The sequence below is a fragment of the Dama dama genome, chromosome 12, assembly GCF_033118175.1.
Source record: "Dama dama isolate Ldn47 chromosome 12, ASM3311817v1, whole genome shotgun sequence".
NCBI lineage: Eukaryota > Metazoa > Chordata > Mammalia > Artiodactyla > Cervidae > Dama > Dama dama.
Genome location: NC_083692.1, coordinates 88857432 through 88875089, shown reverse-complemented (window position 1 = coordinate 88875089; position 17658 = coordinate 88857432). Strand labels below are relative to the sequence as shown.

General features: G+C 41.9%; 2 protein-coding genes across 3 annotated transcripts in view; one reads left to right on the top strand and one right to left on the bottom strand.

The window, feature by feature from the left end:
• Positions 1-3340, top strand: part of HACD3 (3-hydroxyacyl-CoA dehydratase 3) — a 38018-nt gene extending 34678 nt beyond the window's left edge. Inside the window, exon 13 of the mRNA XM_061158326.1 lies at positions 1435-3340. Within this exon, the coding sequence (XP_061014309.1) occupies positions 1435-1511 (77 nt within the window). The 3' untranslated portion in view covers positions 1512-3340. The remainder of the gene's footprint in view (positions 1-1434) is intronic.
• Positions 3341-3572: 232 nt separating this feature from the next.
• INTS14 (integrator complex subunit 14) overlaps positions 3573-17658 on the bottom strand; it is a 32751-nt gene continuing 18665 nt past the window's right edge. For both annotated transcript variants that reach the window (XM_061158033.1, XM_061158034.1), the window contains exons 10-12: positions 8987-9105; positions 6935-7000; positions 3573-4866 (exon numbers count right to left, since the gene is read on the bottom strand). In XM_061158033.1, coding sequence (XP_061014016.1) covers positions 4615-4866; positions 6935-7000; positions 8987-9105 — 437 coding nt within the window. In that variant the 3' untranslated portion in view covers positions 3573-4614. The remainder of the gene's footprint in view (positions 4867-6934; positions 7001-8986; positions 9106-17658) is intronic.

The following is a 17658-nucleotide window of genomic DNA, read 5'->3' as shown; positions in this document are numbered from 1 at the left end:
GAAGTTGGAAGGCGCAGTGATCTTGGTTACTTATTTATTTGGTCATGCCATGCATTTTGTGGGATCTTAGTTCCCTGACCAGAGACTGAACCTGGGTCCTTGGAAGCGAAAGCTCAGAGTCCTAACCACTGGACCACCAGGGAATTCCTGATCTTGGCCATTTAGAAATGGGGGAGAAGAGAACTACATTCTTTTGGAGCCCCTCAGGGAATCAGCACGTGGCAGAAGTGCAGTTAAATAAGACACATTATGAGTACCCTCATAACAAAGGTTACCTTTTGTTCCATGTCTTCTTTTCCATTTCAGAAAGGATATTACCCATTTCAGAAAGATTTCAAACCAAAAATGTTAAAATGTTTGGTGCTTGAAGAGAGTAAGCGTCAATTTGGAAAATGCACTCATTAAAAGAGCACTTTACTTCTACTCCTGCATAAGTCTAGTACTACTGTAATTAGGCTGCATGCAATGGACCTACTGAGAGTAGGAATAAGTTTTGGAAAGACCCTTAAAATATTTTAGTAAAAAAGACAGAAGACCCTTAAAATATTTTACTAAAAAAGATGAATGTTAATGTTCACTAACCCTAGTGGCTTTTCCTTGTGTTGCATATTCTAACTTACAAGGTTCTATACCCATATTTAGCTTGCCTACAATGAGTGTGTAGTTGTTCTTATTCTTGAGAATGGTACCCTAAATCTGCATAATTTAGGAGCAGTATAACAAGCAATTTTATTTGTGTATAGATCAAACTCTATAAAACAAGTACAATGAAAAAATGGAGGTGAGGCTTCGCTACAGAACTCCTCAGTGATCACGTGGGATTGAGATTTTTTTCTGGCTCTGAAATCCTTTGTTTTCTAGTTCACTGAATTGTACTTCCTAGAAAAGTGTCTCAGACCTTTTAGGCTATTGCTTAATACATATTATTGCCTAGCCTTGAATTAAAAATTAGGTTCTCCTTCTGTTTCAGATTTGTATATTTCAGTTTATGTAAATCCTACCTTAAAAGAAAGGAAGAAAAGAATACTGAATTCTAATTAATGAAATTTTTAGGGGTGAAGTGTACTGATGTCTTCAGCTTACATTGAGATACATAAAAAATGAGATGGGGATGGGTGTGTGATAAAGTAAATGTAATAAACAGTTAAAGTTTAAATTTAGGTGGTGTTCACTGTACAATGATTTAATCTCCTGTATATTTGAAAATTTTCATAGTAAAGCATGGGAGAAAATTAAATTGTAAAACCCACTGGGGAAAAACTGAACTGTCTCCAGTGCATTGTTAATACGTGTTCTCGGTTGTGCTTCCTGAGAAACTGCAGGAAGCACAGGGCTGTGGGATATGAAAAACAGACAGCGAGGGACTGTTCTACCCCAAGAACTTCTGCTTATAAACAGAGACAAAGATTCTAATTGGCCTCTTTTCTTTTCCAGGGTTATACGTCAATTTCCGTCATCTTTATAAACAGCGCAGGCGGCGCTTTGGACAAAAAAAGAAAAAGATCCACTAAACAGAAGAGATTTAGATGACTTCTTGCCGGTTTGAGCCTAATCGATAGTTCTTACAGTTTTACCTTCTTGTACTGATGTAAAAGTTTTTTTAAAGTTAAATGATTAAATTCTCAGTGGAGCTATCTTCTTTTTTTCCCCAGTAACATTCCTGAATTTACTGTATTACCTTAGTGTAGTCCTTGCATGACATGGATTCCTGATACCCGATGACAGGTTCACTCTTGTGTATTCTGTTAGTGACAGCAAAAGGCTCAGCCATACCCCCACCCACTCCATCTCTAGTCAGTCTGTTTCACACAGGCCCCAGATATTTCTTCAGTGCGCTGAGGCTACCAGCTACTGGCCATGTTTATAGCTGAGATGAGTTCTTTGCAGCTATTGCTTGTGGGGGAAAAGAAACACAAAAGACTATGTAGCTGCATAGCAGGCTCCGAAAGTGACTCAGAAAAAGACCTAATATATTCTGTACCCAGGCGGCTGCTTGTTAAGTGGGTTGGCATTGATTTTTTTTTTTTTTTTAAATTAAGTTTGACTCAGTTACTGATAAAAACATTTCTGAGTCCTGGTAGGGCTGGAGGACACATATTACCTGTGAAACTTTTGGTCTCTCTAGCAACATCTTAACCTGCATGGGCACTGGAGAGCCACAGGGTGATTTCAGAGAAACCAGTCAGAACCTTGGAACACCATGATCACTTACTTCATTCCTAGCTAAATGACAGCTGTTTTCAACATGAAAGAAAGACGAAAACAGTAGAGAGGAAACAGTGAGACTCTAAGAGTTCCAAACCCAGACGGCACTACAGGGATCAAAAAGGTCCATCTGGCGACGCAGCCTGTGGATCACTGGGAACATCAGACAGACCAACTAGAAGGACCTGCAGACCTGTCCTAGGCCGTGCACAAACATACAGACTCTCAGCCTTCCCCCCCTGCTCGGACGGAGCTCGTGTACTTGTGTGCCTGTCAGAGTCAGCCGGTGAGGTTGTCTGTTTTTGAACATGCCTCAGAAACACCGGGTTTTTATTTTGCTCTTGTGTCACCTGTCTGCAGTAGGCCGGTGAAAACAGAGGGGGAACTCTGGCTGAAGAACCACCATCTGAGCCTTAACAAAGATTCCTCACAGTAAGTCCACCAACAGAGGAACTGAAAAAAATCTTAAGATACGGCCATCATCAAAAAAATTAAGTTTTCCCTAGTACATTCCAAGTAAACCAAGTAAAATAAGTAATGTTTGTCTATAAGAATTTAAGGTATGATAGCTCTTTCTGTCCTGCCATTCCCACTGTTCCTGGGGGAAGGGGGACTCAGTGGATTATGCTGTGTCTCTGAGCCCAAGAGGGAAACTTGGTTTGACCTAAAGACATGTGGTTAGTATAGGCTGACTGATTTTTTTTTTACAAGTTCCCTGCATTGAAGGATATTTTGCATGTCTGCAACTTCTGTCAACATTTGTTTGTATTAATTTCTGGTGTCTTCTCAACTTTCTATGTGTAATTGGGCAGGTCAGCTTTACAGTAGATTATGCTGTAAAGAATCTTGTATTCTTAGTGATTGTTACAAACCTCACTGCTGTCTGAAAAAGCTGAAGATTGTGTATTTCTATTAAAACATTTACAATCAAAATCCTAGTAACTTGTGTTTAAAGATCATTTAGTCTAATGGTTTCAGAATTATTAGTGATAAATTCTTTTGTTTAGACAAAATGGCATACCTTTATTTACTACACTTCACAGATATTTGCATTTTTCAGAAATTGAAGATCCCTGTGTTGTCAAGAAGATGGTTGGCTTTTCTTTTTTTAACCAATAAACTAATTTTTACTCAAGGTGTGTACATTTTATCTTAGACATAATGCTATTGCACATTTAACAGACTATAGTATAAACTATAAATTTTTTATATACTGGGAAACCAAGAAATTTGTGTGATTTGCCTTATTACAATACTTGCTTTATTGTGGTGGCCCGGAGGTGAATCTCCGAAATATGCCTCTATAGCAGTTCAGCAGGTTACTAATAAATAAGACATGGTTGCTTGGCCTGGATGGCAGGGGGGTTTGGGAGAGAATGGATACATGAATATGTATGGCTGAGTCCTTGTGCTGTTCACCTAACACTATCACAATATTTTTAATTGGCTATACCTCAATACAAAATAAAAAGTTTAAAAATAACAAACAATATGGTTGTCTGGGCCGAAGCCTAAGGGAGTAATTCCTTAGGACGTTTACAGAGCAATCTGAAAAGCACTGATGATGTAAATAAAGCCCAGGGAAGTTTCATGACTTGCCCAAGGTCATGAAGCTAGCTGATGAACTAAAACCATAACTGACTACAGTGATGTCAGAACCTTGATGGAACCTGGCTTAGGCAGTGAGGCCTAACCAGTGTCAGAAATAAGGAAGTCAATATGGAACCCAAGGAACCTTCAAGAATCTATGCCACTTAGGAAGCTGAAATTATATTTAGGTTATAGGAGAGACCCAAGGCAAAGACCCACTGGTTTCCCAGTGAAACCATTTTATAGAAAATCAAGTATTTTATTTTCTTTAAAAAAATTTGAATAAATGAGGATCATACATTTATGGTTGTTGTTTAAGTTTGTATCTCAAGATATACCAAAAGCACCCTAAGGGTTGCCACTGACTTTTTGCCCAAGTTTTAAGGAAATTCTGAAGCTTAGTGATGTCGGGTTTGTGTTTAGCAAGTCTCCTCTCCCAACCACAGGTACTTGAAAATGTCCCTATGGTTGGGAGAGGAAAGGAGTGGAGAGGTCTTTCAGGAACAGAACCCAGGTTGTTCAGTTTCCTGAGGATGGTGGAGAGGGCTCTAAGCTTGCCAGTTCTTCAAGCGTTTCAGGAGATGTTCCCATTGTGGGAGCAGCAGTTGTCTTTGGGATTTAAAGACTCTGAGCTCCAGAAAGCAGCTGCCCACCTTGCAGAACCTTCTCGGAGTAGCAGAGTCAAACCTGTGAGGGGTGCTTCTCAGGCAGTCTTGGGAAGGTCTTCGGGTAGCCGCTGCAGAGGTAAACAGACTGAGAAAGTTTTTACCCGAAATCATTCTCACTTGAAAAAAGGAAGGAAGGCTTCCAAAGTCAGCATCATATTCTCTCTGCACTGCTCCCAGAGAAGTCTGTCTGCAGAGGTGTGATGTTGTGGTCATAGCCAGCATACTCAGAGGTGCCAGCACTGGCCAGCTTGAGCTGCTGGGCAGCGTGGGTCAGCTGGAACGCAGCGTCGGGGTGAGCCGTGTCGGGCAGCAGCGTGCACTCCCTTTCTAGCATGTCCGCCACCCCTTTGAGCAGGTCCAGGAAACCAAAGGCCAGGGCAGCCTTCCGTAAACGGTTCAGCTCCTGAAACAAAAACAACACCAATGTTCCTAAAATGCATTCTCCTCATCACATACTTTCTAAGTGCTCAGTGTGACATGTATTCTCCTTGACCCCCAAGCTTTTATGAGCATTTTTATATCAGAACAAATACTTGTACAGAGATGCCAATAATAAAAGGGTGTGATGACATGCCTGGGAAGTAGTTCCTCTACAGGTGGCCAGAAGGCAAAGGATGACAGGTTTCTGAAACTGAGGTCATCCTCACCACAGTTCATGACCACTTAGGCCAAACATGGTGAGGTGCTTTGCACACATCATTTCATGTACAGTACTCATAACTCCAGGCTTCCCTGGTGGCACAGTGATAAACAATCTGCCTACCAATGCAGGAGGGTGGGTTAGATCCCTGGGTCAGGAAGACCCCCTGGAAAAGGAAATGGCAACCTGCTCAGTATTCTCGCTTGGAGAATCCCATGGACAGAGGAGCCTGGCGGGCTATAGTCCGTGGGGTTACAAAGAGTTGGACACGACTTGGCAACTAAACAACAACTCATAACTCTAAGGATACTTCCCCTCTGTTACTCAGGTATGGAAAAGGCTCGCCCAAACCTCAGAGGGCTCTTAACCCTTTGGTGCCTCTCTGGCTGGAGCCTTAGACTGAATGACAATGAGTATGTCTGGAGGAGGCTCTGGAGGAGTCACGAAGTCAGACCCCAAAGATTGCCTCAAAAAGAAAAGTCAAATAGTGGATGGAAGCAGAGAAACATGAAATGCCCCATCTATCACTTAGCAGTGTGATCTGGGCAAGTTGTGGAGCCTCTCTGAGTGTCAGTGGCCTCATTTACAAAACGAGGATCACCTCCGCCGTGTCCACTGGAGGGACAGACACAGCCGTCTGGTAGAGGCCCTTTCCTGCTCTGTTATGTAGGTTATATAAAACCACAAGAAAGAAGCAGCCTTTCTGACCACCTCTCTACTACCATCCGTCACAGATGCGAAGTCCAGAAGAAGGCCAGAGTGTAAGTGTGCCACCTTGAACGGACAGCTCTGCAGGCAGGCCGGTGCTGCAGCCACGGGGTGGTCATCTCGGGCCAATGTGGATTAAGGGCTTCGGTTGTGGGGGGCATGGTGGGCTGAACCACTCTCTGGCTGAACTCTTGCCTGATTTCACCAGCTCGCTACATAATTAGGTTTGAAGACATAAAGGTAATGAGGTAACACCCACAGCGCCTATGTTCTCTGGAAGAGATGCCAGCCTGGGGCTGACTGTGTGTACGATATTTTAAGATTAGCAAGCTAGGACACGACTGACAGCACTGCATACCTCACACTGCCATTTAATTTAATTTCAGCCAAATATCAGGAGGACGGGAGAAGCAAGAGTGAACTTAAATGCCGCCCCCGACCCCCCAGCTCCACCCCATCTCTTGTAGCTTGACTCCACCAACGGTTCTGCATTAGCAAGGTATGATTCTGGAGGGTCATTCTTTTGCAATTTATAAATGTATATATATTTTTAAAAGGCTCATTTTATTTCTTGGCTGCACTGCACGGCATGTGAAATCCTATTTCTCCGACCACAGATCGAGCCTGTGCCCACTGCATTGGAAGCATGGAGTCTTAACCACTGGACCGCCAGGGAAGTCTCCTAAGTGTGCAATTTTAGAAGTCATTACCAGAAGCAGCTCCTCTGACAAAGTTCTGAGCAGGTACCATCTCTGGAAAACACATCCACTGGCTGCCTGGTTAGACTGGATACCCATTTGGGAGCAGCAAGGAGGGTCAAGGGCTGTGACTCAGAGGTCCTTTCAGCTCCTTCCCTCAGCCATTCACAGCAGCACCAACGCAGAGAAGACCTGCCAGACGACCCAGCGCACAGAACCAGGCCATTTAAACACTCCTGATTCCTGGATTTTAGGGCAGGTACAGGCCTATCACTTCTGCTGACTTTACTGATGAAAAAACTGGAGGCACAAACAAATATTTCTAATTCCTGTCCATGTTCAGTGTTCACACTACTGTGAAACAGTTTATTTCTGGCACACAGCACAGAGCCCACCTTCAACTACTATAATTCTGATAGTCTCACCTTATAGAATGTCTGTGTTTTTTCAGGTAGTTTCCTTGCATTTCTTAAAATCTTCTGTACATCTGTCTATAGAGGGTAAAAAGAATTCAATGTTAGAATTCTGTGGTAAAAAGGGAAAGAATTTATAAAAGGAGACCTTTAAATGGAAAAAAATGAAAATGAGAAAAGAGTTATAGTATAAAGATGAGGATCCCTTCTGAGTTAATGTTATTGTTCAGCATTAATAAATCGTCTCTCTCCTTCAAAAGGCTTGATGATACTAAAGCCCATGGCGACAGAAATGAACTTGTCTCACAAAAACACCCCCAGTAAACCCAAACATCTATGGTCAGCTGCTTTTAGACAAGGATGCCAAGACCATTCAATGGGGGGAAGAAGTCTCTTTAATAAATGGTGCCCGAGTAACTGGATAGCCACCTGCAAAAGAATGAAGTTGGACCCTTACTTCATACCATACCCACAAAATTGACTAAAAAATGGATCAGAGGCCTAAATATTAAGAGCTAAAACTATAAAACTCTTATCATGACAACAACACAGCAACAAAAGAAAAAATAAACTTGGCAAATGATCATAGCAGCATTGTTCACAATAGCCAAAAGGAAGAAATAATCCAAAAGTTCATCAACTGAATGAATGGATTGACAGATATGGACTTTATACATTGGACCACTGTTTATACAATGGACTATCACTCAGCCATCAGAAGGAACGAAGCACTGACACATGCTACAACATGCATGACGGCTGAAAACATCACGCTAAGAGAAGCCAAACCCAGAAAGGAACATGTGATATGACGCAGTTTACATGAAATATCCAGAACAGACAGATCCTCACAGACGACAGAAAGCAGGTAAGTGGCTGCCTAGAGCTGGGGCAAAAGTGACTTGTTCAGCGGGTAAAAGATTTCCTTTTGGGGTGATGAACATGTTTTTGAACTAGACAGTGGTGATGGTCATGTAACACTGTGATTATACTAACGTCACTGAGTTGAACACTTTAAAATGTCTGAAATGGTAACTTTTGTTATGTGCACCTCACCATAATAAAACAACACATCCAGACCAAAACAAAATTAAAAAAACAGTTTTAGAAAAATTCAGCTCTCCTGACAGGGAAGTGCTGGGGTCAGCGATGGCAAGAAAGAGGGAGAACTTTAATTTCTAACAAAGGGAAGAGGCCCCTTAGCCAGGGCAGGATGTGTCTGTCTAGTGTCCCTGAAAAGGGGGCTAGAAGAGACTATGCGTCAACAGAGGTTACTTCTGTGGTCAGGCGGCCTGACTGCCTCTTCTCATTTGGCTTGGATTGGACTCATGGGAGGAACAAAGAAAAAAAGAAAAGGCACTCAAGTGAGAAAAAAAGTTCAAAAACTGATTTTTAAAAAAAGGTATGAATGACTTTGCCAATAGGAGAAGAAAGTCGCTGAGTCCCGTGACTAAAGGCAGCACACCTGATAATAGGATAATTTCATAGGTGCCTCCCATGAAAGGGTTTCTGTGGTATTACATGGTAATGCTTTGACTTACATTGTGCCGATGGGAGAAATAATCACATGAAGATTTTTATGTCTTCCTCAAAACTGGTACTAAAGATAACACCTATAATATTATTCAGTGACTCACCATGTCAAAACTTTCACATTAAAATTTAATGCTGGAAAAAAATGTGTCTTTCTAGAAGAACTGACATGCTTCCTTTAATTAGACAAGGAGAACCATATAACCAACATGTTTTTTTTTTGAACTTGGTAGCAGGAAGCTCAAGAGCCAAACTGCTCAAACACAATTATCATTCTGCCTTGGCTTCCTGGAACACCGTCTCTCTTCTTCCTCTAGGTTTTATACTGCTCCAAATTTTGTAAAAAATGATTCTGCTACTTACGTGTTTTACTGTAGGCCACCTCAAATCCTTTTTGGAAATAATGACAAATGTTAGAAGTAAATGAATTACGAAGTATCAGAGGAAAAGAAAATCAAATCAAATGTCCTCCTGCCTGCAGGAATCCCTCCTCCTGTCCCCAGTGGAGAGCAACGTGGATGGTAATGTTACCTGCAGGCCACTGGGTTTGATCCACACCGTCACATTCTGGGCATAACTGCGCTTGTTTTTGGGCTGCAGGGGGAATGGGCTCTTATTATCATCCTCACCATAAGGGTTTTCTTTAGCATCTTAAAGGAAAAAAACAAGCTTGAAATGATATCTGGCAAAACACAATCAAGCACATTTCCAATTAGGTTAGAAGCTCTTTGAATCACTTGATCTCCTATATCCTATTACCTCCCTAATTAAGAAATCCATTAGCTTCTGTGAGGTTGGGGAACCTGTTCTCAGCACTAATGTTGGACACTAAACAACCAACTGAGGCCCAGGCAAGTGAAAAACAGCTTAATGTTTTTAAAGATACAAGTTTTATCTATCTGCTTTATAAATTAAGGTCATAAGAGGATAAAAATATATAAGATAATACTGAAGTGTATATAAAAATATATGTATACCTACATACTGCAATTCTACATGGTCTAGCCCAGCACTCTCCAACAGAACTTTCTGAGATAAGGAAAGGTAGCCACACCCCATGGGACCACTGAACCCTTGACACCTGGCTAGTGTAGCAGAGGAACTGGATCTTATTTAATTAAATTTGAATAGCCTCCTGTGGTGAGTGGCTACTGGATCAGACAGCATAGGTCGAGACACTGAGAAAATTTAAAAGTGAAATTATATATAGCCAACTTAAGGAAAAGAGCTAGGGAAGAAATACTTTCTTGGTGAAACATACCCCCATCTTATGGCTTACTAGTTTATTGCTTCCAAAGACATAAAGCCATGCTGGGTTTATAGCCATGTGGATAAACAAAGAGTTCTATTTTTCCACCTGCTTCCTGAGTCAATGATACTTTGCCACAAACTTACAAAGCATACTGATGACCTCTTGGCTCATTTTATCCTTATTATCATCTTTCAGGGTAGACAGCAGAAATCATTTTCCCAACAAGACTAGGGAGCTTAAATCCCTTGCCCACATGTTCCTGCTGAAAACTGTGATTAGCTCAGCTTCTCTAACTGACCCAGAAGCTCAGCCCCAATCTGGTCATTAATTTGGATGCCTTATACTGGCCCCATTCTACCTCTGTCAGTGCCCTCTCCTCCTACCCCCTCCAAAAATTTACTGGTTCAGCTTTCCAGATGTTTCCATGAAGACTTGTCAATCCATAAGCCTTTTTAAGTCAGGCCAAGATCCCAACAGTCGTTCCCCAGGCAACATGCTTATTTCCAACTTCTTGGCCACTGTTTCTGTTCTTCCCCTGTCTGCAATGCTCTCCTTTCCTCATTTATTTATTCCCTCCTTCACATACTCATTCATCATCTATAGTAACACCTCACTATGTAGGAAGCACCATGCTAGAGTGTATGGCTAGAGAAGATATTTTTTTCTAGCCTCAATGAAGAGTATGAGTATTTATGAAGGGTATTTATTAAATTACAACTATGTGCAAAATACTTAACATATACAACTTCTCTCCTTTTAGCAACTCAAGAGTTGTTATTAGTCTCATTAAACATGAGGAAACTGAGGCTCAGATTTCACAGGGACAGCTGGGCCTGGTTTCAAAGGCAATACTTCTTCCCCCATTCAACACTGCCACTCCTCACCTACCCAAATGTATTTAAATTCCTAGATCCTATCCTCCCTTCTCCATGGAGCTGTCCCAGTGTTTTCTGGTAGATGACGATTTTTCTCATCCCTTTTATCCCACAGCACTCAGTGTCAGTACCAAACATTTCGGCATCTTATCACAGCCTACCTTGTACTGTCTCTAATTGCTTGGAGCCTCTATGTGGAAACTGGCTTAGCAGACATTAATGAAAAAAGAACAGGAGATCTTACAAATAATAAATATGATAGTAGAAAATTTTTTAAAATATTGGTTGCAAGATAAGATGGAAGATATGTTACAGAAGGTAGAACAAAAAATTTCAAAAAATGAAAAATATGGGTAGGAGATGATAAGAAAATTACACACATGCACACAAATACTATAAACACATCTTCTAGGAAAGGAGAACAAAGAATACAAATGGAAGAAATCAAAGACATATGCTTCCAGGACTCAAGAACATGAATTGCCAGATGGAAGCATTGAGTCCAGCACAGTGAATGAAGAGACCCAAACTAAGGTACGTGATTCTGAACATCTAGAACGCTAGGGACACTGGGAGGGCCTCCAGGTCCACAGAAGAAATAGAGAGCAGGGTCAGAGCTCCGACTGTCAGCACGGCACTAGACTCTCAGGAGCAACACTGGAAGCCAGAGGAGACGGCAGAGTGATGCTTCAACACTCTACGGGGAAATGGTTCCCGACCTGGAACTCAACATTCAACCACACTGTCAGCAGAGTATAAGAGATGAAATACAGACATTGCCACATATGTGAGATTTCAAATGTTTACTTCCCATGTGCTCTTTTCTCAGGAGGATTCATCAAACAGGAGAGTCACTGGAGAGGTGTGAAGGGAATACTTGGGATGACAGCTATGCAATGGGCCTAGAGAATAACCAGTCCATTCATGGAACAAAAGGAAGGGAGATGACTCTCAGGAAAAAAAGAAAGTGACAACAAAACACGTAAAGGATGTATTTTGCTCAGGCAGTAATCAGTGATAGGTACGTGGAAAAGAGCAGAGAAAAACAAGCGGAAAAATAAAGGTAAGGAAGGCCATGAGACAGCCCAGGGTGACGGCTGCACTCATCTATTGCTGGCCTCCTCCCCAGCCTGGCTGCCAAGCTCTTTCCTGGATTCTATGAGGAACGTCGGCGTCTTTCCTACAGAGCTCTCCTTTTAATTACAGTTAGTCAGAATACATTTATCTTACCTGCTAGAAAAAAGAAATATCTAATAAAAAAAAGTAGTATCTGGGGCAGGACACAAAGAGTTGCAAAACAAAGGAAATGTCACACCGTACAGCACACGGCTTAGCAGTGAGTAATGCGGACTTGACCCAGCAAGGGCAGAAAACTCGCTGAACCGCCGAGAACACTACAGCCACATTGCAAGGATTGAGGCAGGGGAAAATGTGCTTCTTGGGTGAACAGGTGGGCAGGGATGGTAGTAGTAAGAGAAGAGCTAAGTAGTTTTCCTTGAAAAGTAAAAAAAATGGCATTAAAAAAAAAAGTCAAGAAACAGCTATATATTTAAATTATTTAGATGTGTAAGTAAAATATCAGAAGAAAAAATTAAAATTTGAGAATGGTTATCTGTAGGAACAGAATTAGGAGCAGAAGGGGGGTAGGTATAAACAGTACTATTTTGCGTGCTTTCCTTTGATTAAAAAAGCATAATTAAAACAGCAAGATCCATTCAAATGTGCCCACTGTGTGTCAGGTACTCCTTAGAAACTTCTCTCAACAACTATCTATGATAGGTTTTGTTGTTACTTAACTGCTGCTGCTAAGTCACTTCAGTCGTGTCCGACCCTGTGCGACCCCATAGACGGCAGCCCACCAGGCTCCCCAGTCCCTAGGATTCTCAAGGCAAGAACACTGGAGTGGGTTGCCATTTCCTTCTCCAATGTGTGAAAGTGAAAAGTGAAAGTGAAGTCGCTCAGTCATGTCCCACTCATATCGACCCAACAGACTGCAGCCTACCAGGCTCCTCCGTCCATGGGATTTTCCAGGCAAGAGTACTGGAGTGGGGTGCCATTGCCTTCTCCAGTTGTTACCTACTACTTGTTACCATAATGACAATACCAATCTCCTAGGACTGTTGTGTTGCGGTTCATGGGGTCACAAAGAGTCGGACACAACTGAACGACTGAACTGAACTGAACTGAACTGAGGACTGGTGTGAGAGTTAAATAAGATGACCCATTTCATTCTGTCTAGCATAGTGCCTGGCACAAAGTTAAATTCAATAGATGTTAGTTCTTACTATCCTCATTGAAAAGAACAGACAATGGGAGAGAAAAAAAAAAACATGATTATAGGTCTCAGAAACAAGCAGTTCCATCTGATTTAAGAATATGCACAATGAGCCAAGCATTGCTAAGTTGGCAGCCAGATCAGAAAGGAATGTGAATGCTACCACCTTAGATTATGGACAGGCAGCTGTGGTGAAAACTATCACAATAGTTTAGGTTAAGTATCAGATGTAAATATTTTAGGCTTTGTGGATTACATGGTCTCTGTTGTAACTGCTCAATTTTGCCACTGAAGCAGGAGAGCAGCCATAGATACGTAAATGAATGAGAGAGATTCTGTAATAAAACTTAACAATAAAACTATATTTACAAAACAAGCAGTGGGTTGATTTGGCCTGCAGGCCATTGTTAGCTGACCTCTGATCTAACTGACCTGCTTTCTGAGAAATCTGTATGCAGGTCAAGAAGCAACAGTTAGAACCAGACGTAGAACAACAAATTGGTTCCAAATTGGGAAAGGAGTATGTAAAGGCTGTATATTGTCACCCTGCTTATTTAACTTATATGCAGAGTACATCGCGTGAAATGCCAGGCTGGATGAAGCACAAGCTGGAATCAAGATTACTGGGAGAAATACCAATAACCTCAGGTATGCCAGATGATACCACCCTTATGCCAGAAAGCAAAGCGGAACTGAAAAGCCTCTTGATGAACGTGAAAGAGGAGAGTGAAAAAGTTGGCTTAAAACTCGACATTCAAAAAACAAAGATCATGGCATCCAGTCCCATCACTTCATGGCAAACAGATGGGGAAACAATGGAAACAGTGACAGACTTTATTTTCTTGGGCTCCAAAATCACTGCAGATGGTGACTTGCAGCCATGAAATTAAAAGACGCTTGCTCCTTGGAAGAAAAGCTATGACCAACATAGACAGCATATTAAAAAACAGAGACATTACTTTGCCAGCAAAGGTCCATCTAGGTCAAAGCTATAGTTGTTCCAGTAGTCATGTATGGATGTGAGAGTTGGACTATAAAGAAAGCTGAGCACTGAAGAATTGATGCTTTTGAACTGTGGCATTGGAAAGGACTCTTGAGAGTCCCTTAGACTGCAAGGAGATCAAATCAGTCAATCCTAAGGAAATCAGTCCTGAATATTCATTGGAAGGGCTGATGCTGAAGCTGAAGCTTCAATATTTTGGCCACCTGATGTGAAGAACTGACTTACTGGAAAAGACCCTGATGCTGGCAAAGATGCAGGCAGGAGGAGAAGGGGACGACAGAGGATGAGATGGTTGGATGGCATCTCCGACTCAATGGACATGGGTTTGGGTGAACTCTGGGAGTTGGTGATGGACAGAGAAGCCTGGTGTGCTGCCAGGCTTGGGGTTGCAAAGAGTTGGACATGACTGAACAACTGAACTGAACTGAATTGATCTAAGTGAAAGGTAAAGAAACCCAGTACAAGGCAAGAACCCTGAGAATCAAAGGACAGAATGAATGTAGGAATGCTGCAGAGAGAACAGGTAAAGGGGGTGAGGAATCTCTTTTTACACACACACACACCCAGGTTCTCTTCCAGTTACTTTCCTATTTCTGTCCTCTTGTGGTCAAACTCATCATTTTCATTTCCTCGTCTCTAATTCATTCCTCAGCCTGTCTCCTGGCTAATCATTTGCCAAAACTGATTCTAACAAAGCCACCAAGAACCTGTCAAGATCAAATGACTCTTGATTCATAGTGTCCTCTTCTTTCTTCTTGGTTTCTATTCTTCCCTAAAACTCTAATCATTTAAAATACTCACTCTACAGTCTTTCTCAGATTAAGTCCTCAAGGTGCTAATCCTCCTATTGCTCTTCCTTCAAAGACCTTCACATGATTTTACAACTTTTTTTTTCAAATCATAAACACATCTCCAGGGAGGACTGTTTTTTCTCCAGTAGGGCTTCCCTTGTGGCTCAGCTGGTAAAGAATTTGCCTGCAATGCAGGCGACCTGGGTTCGATCCTTGGGGTCAGAAGATCGCCTGGAGAAGAGAAAGGCTACCCACTCCAGTATCCTGGCCTGGAGAATTCCCTGGACTGTATAGAGTTGGACACGACTGAGGGACTTTCACTTTTACTCTTCCCCTGGGTTGCAGAGGAGTTTCTACAGAGCCATTACACTAGCTTCTGGAGGATGCACCATGGGTTTCGTGGCTTCAGCTTCAGTGTTTACACTGTTTGGTTAGGGAATGGGCAGGGTTGAGCCACGCGGTGCAGGAAGTGGGCTTCCACGTTTCACAAGAGACGTTAAGGTTTTTTATATGTAAACAGTAGGTGGAAACAAGGAATAGAATTGTTTTTGTCGTCCTCTCACTGAGAGGGTAGACCTTCCACACTCCCTGCTTTACGCAAGCGATTTCAGTTCAGTCTTGTCTCCTGTTCCTGTGTGACTTTTAAAATCCCAGCCCCTGGAACCTAGCTCAAGAGTTGGCAAACTGGTTGGCTGCGTGTTTCTGAGTTAAGAATGGTTTTTTATATTTTAAATGGTTTATGTATTATGCTATGATGCCAGAGTTTAGTAGTTATGACAAAAACCATAATTACTTATAAAATGTAAAATATTTATTATATATGGCCCTTTGCTGGAAAAGTTTGCTGACCCTTGGCCTAGCTTCTAGGGCCTATATTCCATCAAAATCTCTAGGCTTCAGTGGCAAAAGGTACCTTTCAAACCTTAACTGACATGCACGTACATGTGTGTAAGACACTGTAGGCCATGACTTATATGTGCTCGTGTAAGAGACATTGTACTTCCTTCTTGAGTCTCTTTATTCTCGTGACTTCTGTGACATCCTTTTGCTTGTACCTTTTCTCTTACTTGCCTCTTCCTTCTCATTTTCCTTTCCTGATGCCGTTTCCACTGCCTCTAGTAGTTGGTCCTTTCTAGGGGTCTGGTCCTTTTCCCCTAATGGATATACTTTCCTGAAGCTAGGGCTTCTTCAAGTGTGGTTACTGACCTAGATTGTAATCAATTAGGTAATATTAAAACTGCAAGTTCTTGATCTTGAATCCAGATTACTAAATCAGAATCTCTGTAGGTGGGGACCAGGAAACAGAATTTTAAAACAAGTTCTCCAGGTTTACTTTTGTATAACAAAACTCAAATTTGTCAACTATTGCCCTAGCAATCTCCCTCATTCTCACCATTTTAAAGATCACTGATATGTTTATAACTAAAAATTGTATTTTCAACGCTGTCCTCTCTCCTGAACTCCAGATTCTTACAGGAATTGTCTATAGGTACCTTCACCTAAATCACACAGGCATAAACATGCACAAGAGAAGTTCTTCCCAAATCTACTATTCTGTTTCAATTATCAGTACCACCTTTTACCCTGCAGCCCCAGTCAGAAACCTGGGATCATTCTCAACTCTTCTGTTTCCTTTATTCTGGTATCTAAATACTGTTGTTTCCACCTTTGAAATATCTTTTGCATGGATTGCATCCTCTCTATTCCCAGCCACTGGCCTTGTTCTGCATCTCATCTTGACATCTCCAGGACTGTCACAGGAGACTTCTAACAGCAAGATGCCCATACCTTTTCAAATCCACACTCCACAGAGTTTTCTTTCTAAATGCAAAATTTATGATCTCTCACTTGGATTTCAGCCACACTACACAACTCCAGAAGGTACCAGTACTTAGAATACATAGTCACCTAACTGGTATCTCCACTGTTCTCATCATAGCCAGAAGGATCTGATCATATTACTCTCCTTCAGTGGCTTCCCTGTATCTGTAGAATAAAGTCTCAGATGAGGCCTGCCTGCCATCCCACTGCCAACCTCTAACCTACCATCTGGCCTTCCCACCCCCACCCTCCCACTTTGTGGTCCAGCTTCTTTCTTTTCTAGAGGTGCTCTATTTGGAGCAAATTTCTCTTTTTCTTCAAAACTCAGTAATGGTATCTCTCCTCTGTGGAGATATGCCCAAGTCCTCGAGGAAGAGCTGACCATCCCCTACTTCAGGCCGACCCTGATCTCATGCCAGTTTAGGTTTATTATTCCACTTTTGACTAGTCTTTGAGTAACTTTTGCTGACTCGTTTAGCCTGCAGACCTGGTACAGAATAGGCTACTTGGTAGATGTTCCTAAAATTGAAATGGGCCCAAATGAGTCCAGGGACACTACAGCTGGAGCCTGAGTGCCTAGGAGTACAAAGGCCTCAGTCAGAAGGAGTAGAAAAATCAGAAGAAGAAATGGTTTATGGGGGACAGGGAGAGATGGGGGAGGGAGAGATGATGGTTTCTGCCACAAACATGCCAATTTGAGGACTGTGACAGAATATCCAGGTGGAGAGGTCCAAGTGGGAACCTGGAAATACAGGTGCAAGATTCAGGAAGAGATCAAGCAGGACGAAGAGTTAGAGATATGTTGAGAGTCTGAAGCCAAAACAGCTGATGAAATAAACAAGGGAGAATAATAACCCAAAAGTAGAATGCAAAGAACACCACCCTGGGAAATCATAAAGCAAGGGGAAGAAAAGACAGGATGACAAGAGAAAAAAGTTGCCAAGGAAAAAGGTAAGCACCAGGTGAATGCAATGTGAGGAAAACTAAGGGAAAACAGTTTCAAGAAGGAATGGGATTAAATTATCTAAGAATGTCTAGGGGTACCCGAGTTAAAAATAGTACACTACTAGAAAAAAAAAAAATAGTACACTAAAGAAAGTTTGTCTCCCCTGAGCTGTAATGTTAAAAGTCCAAACATTAAACTCTCCTGGGGCGCTCCATGTACACATCCAGCATCAGGAACCAC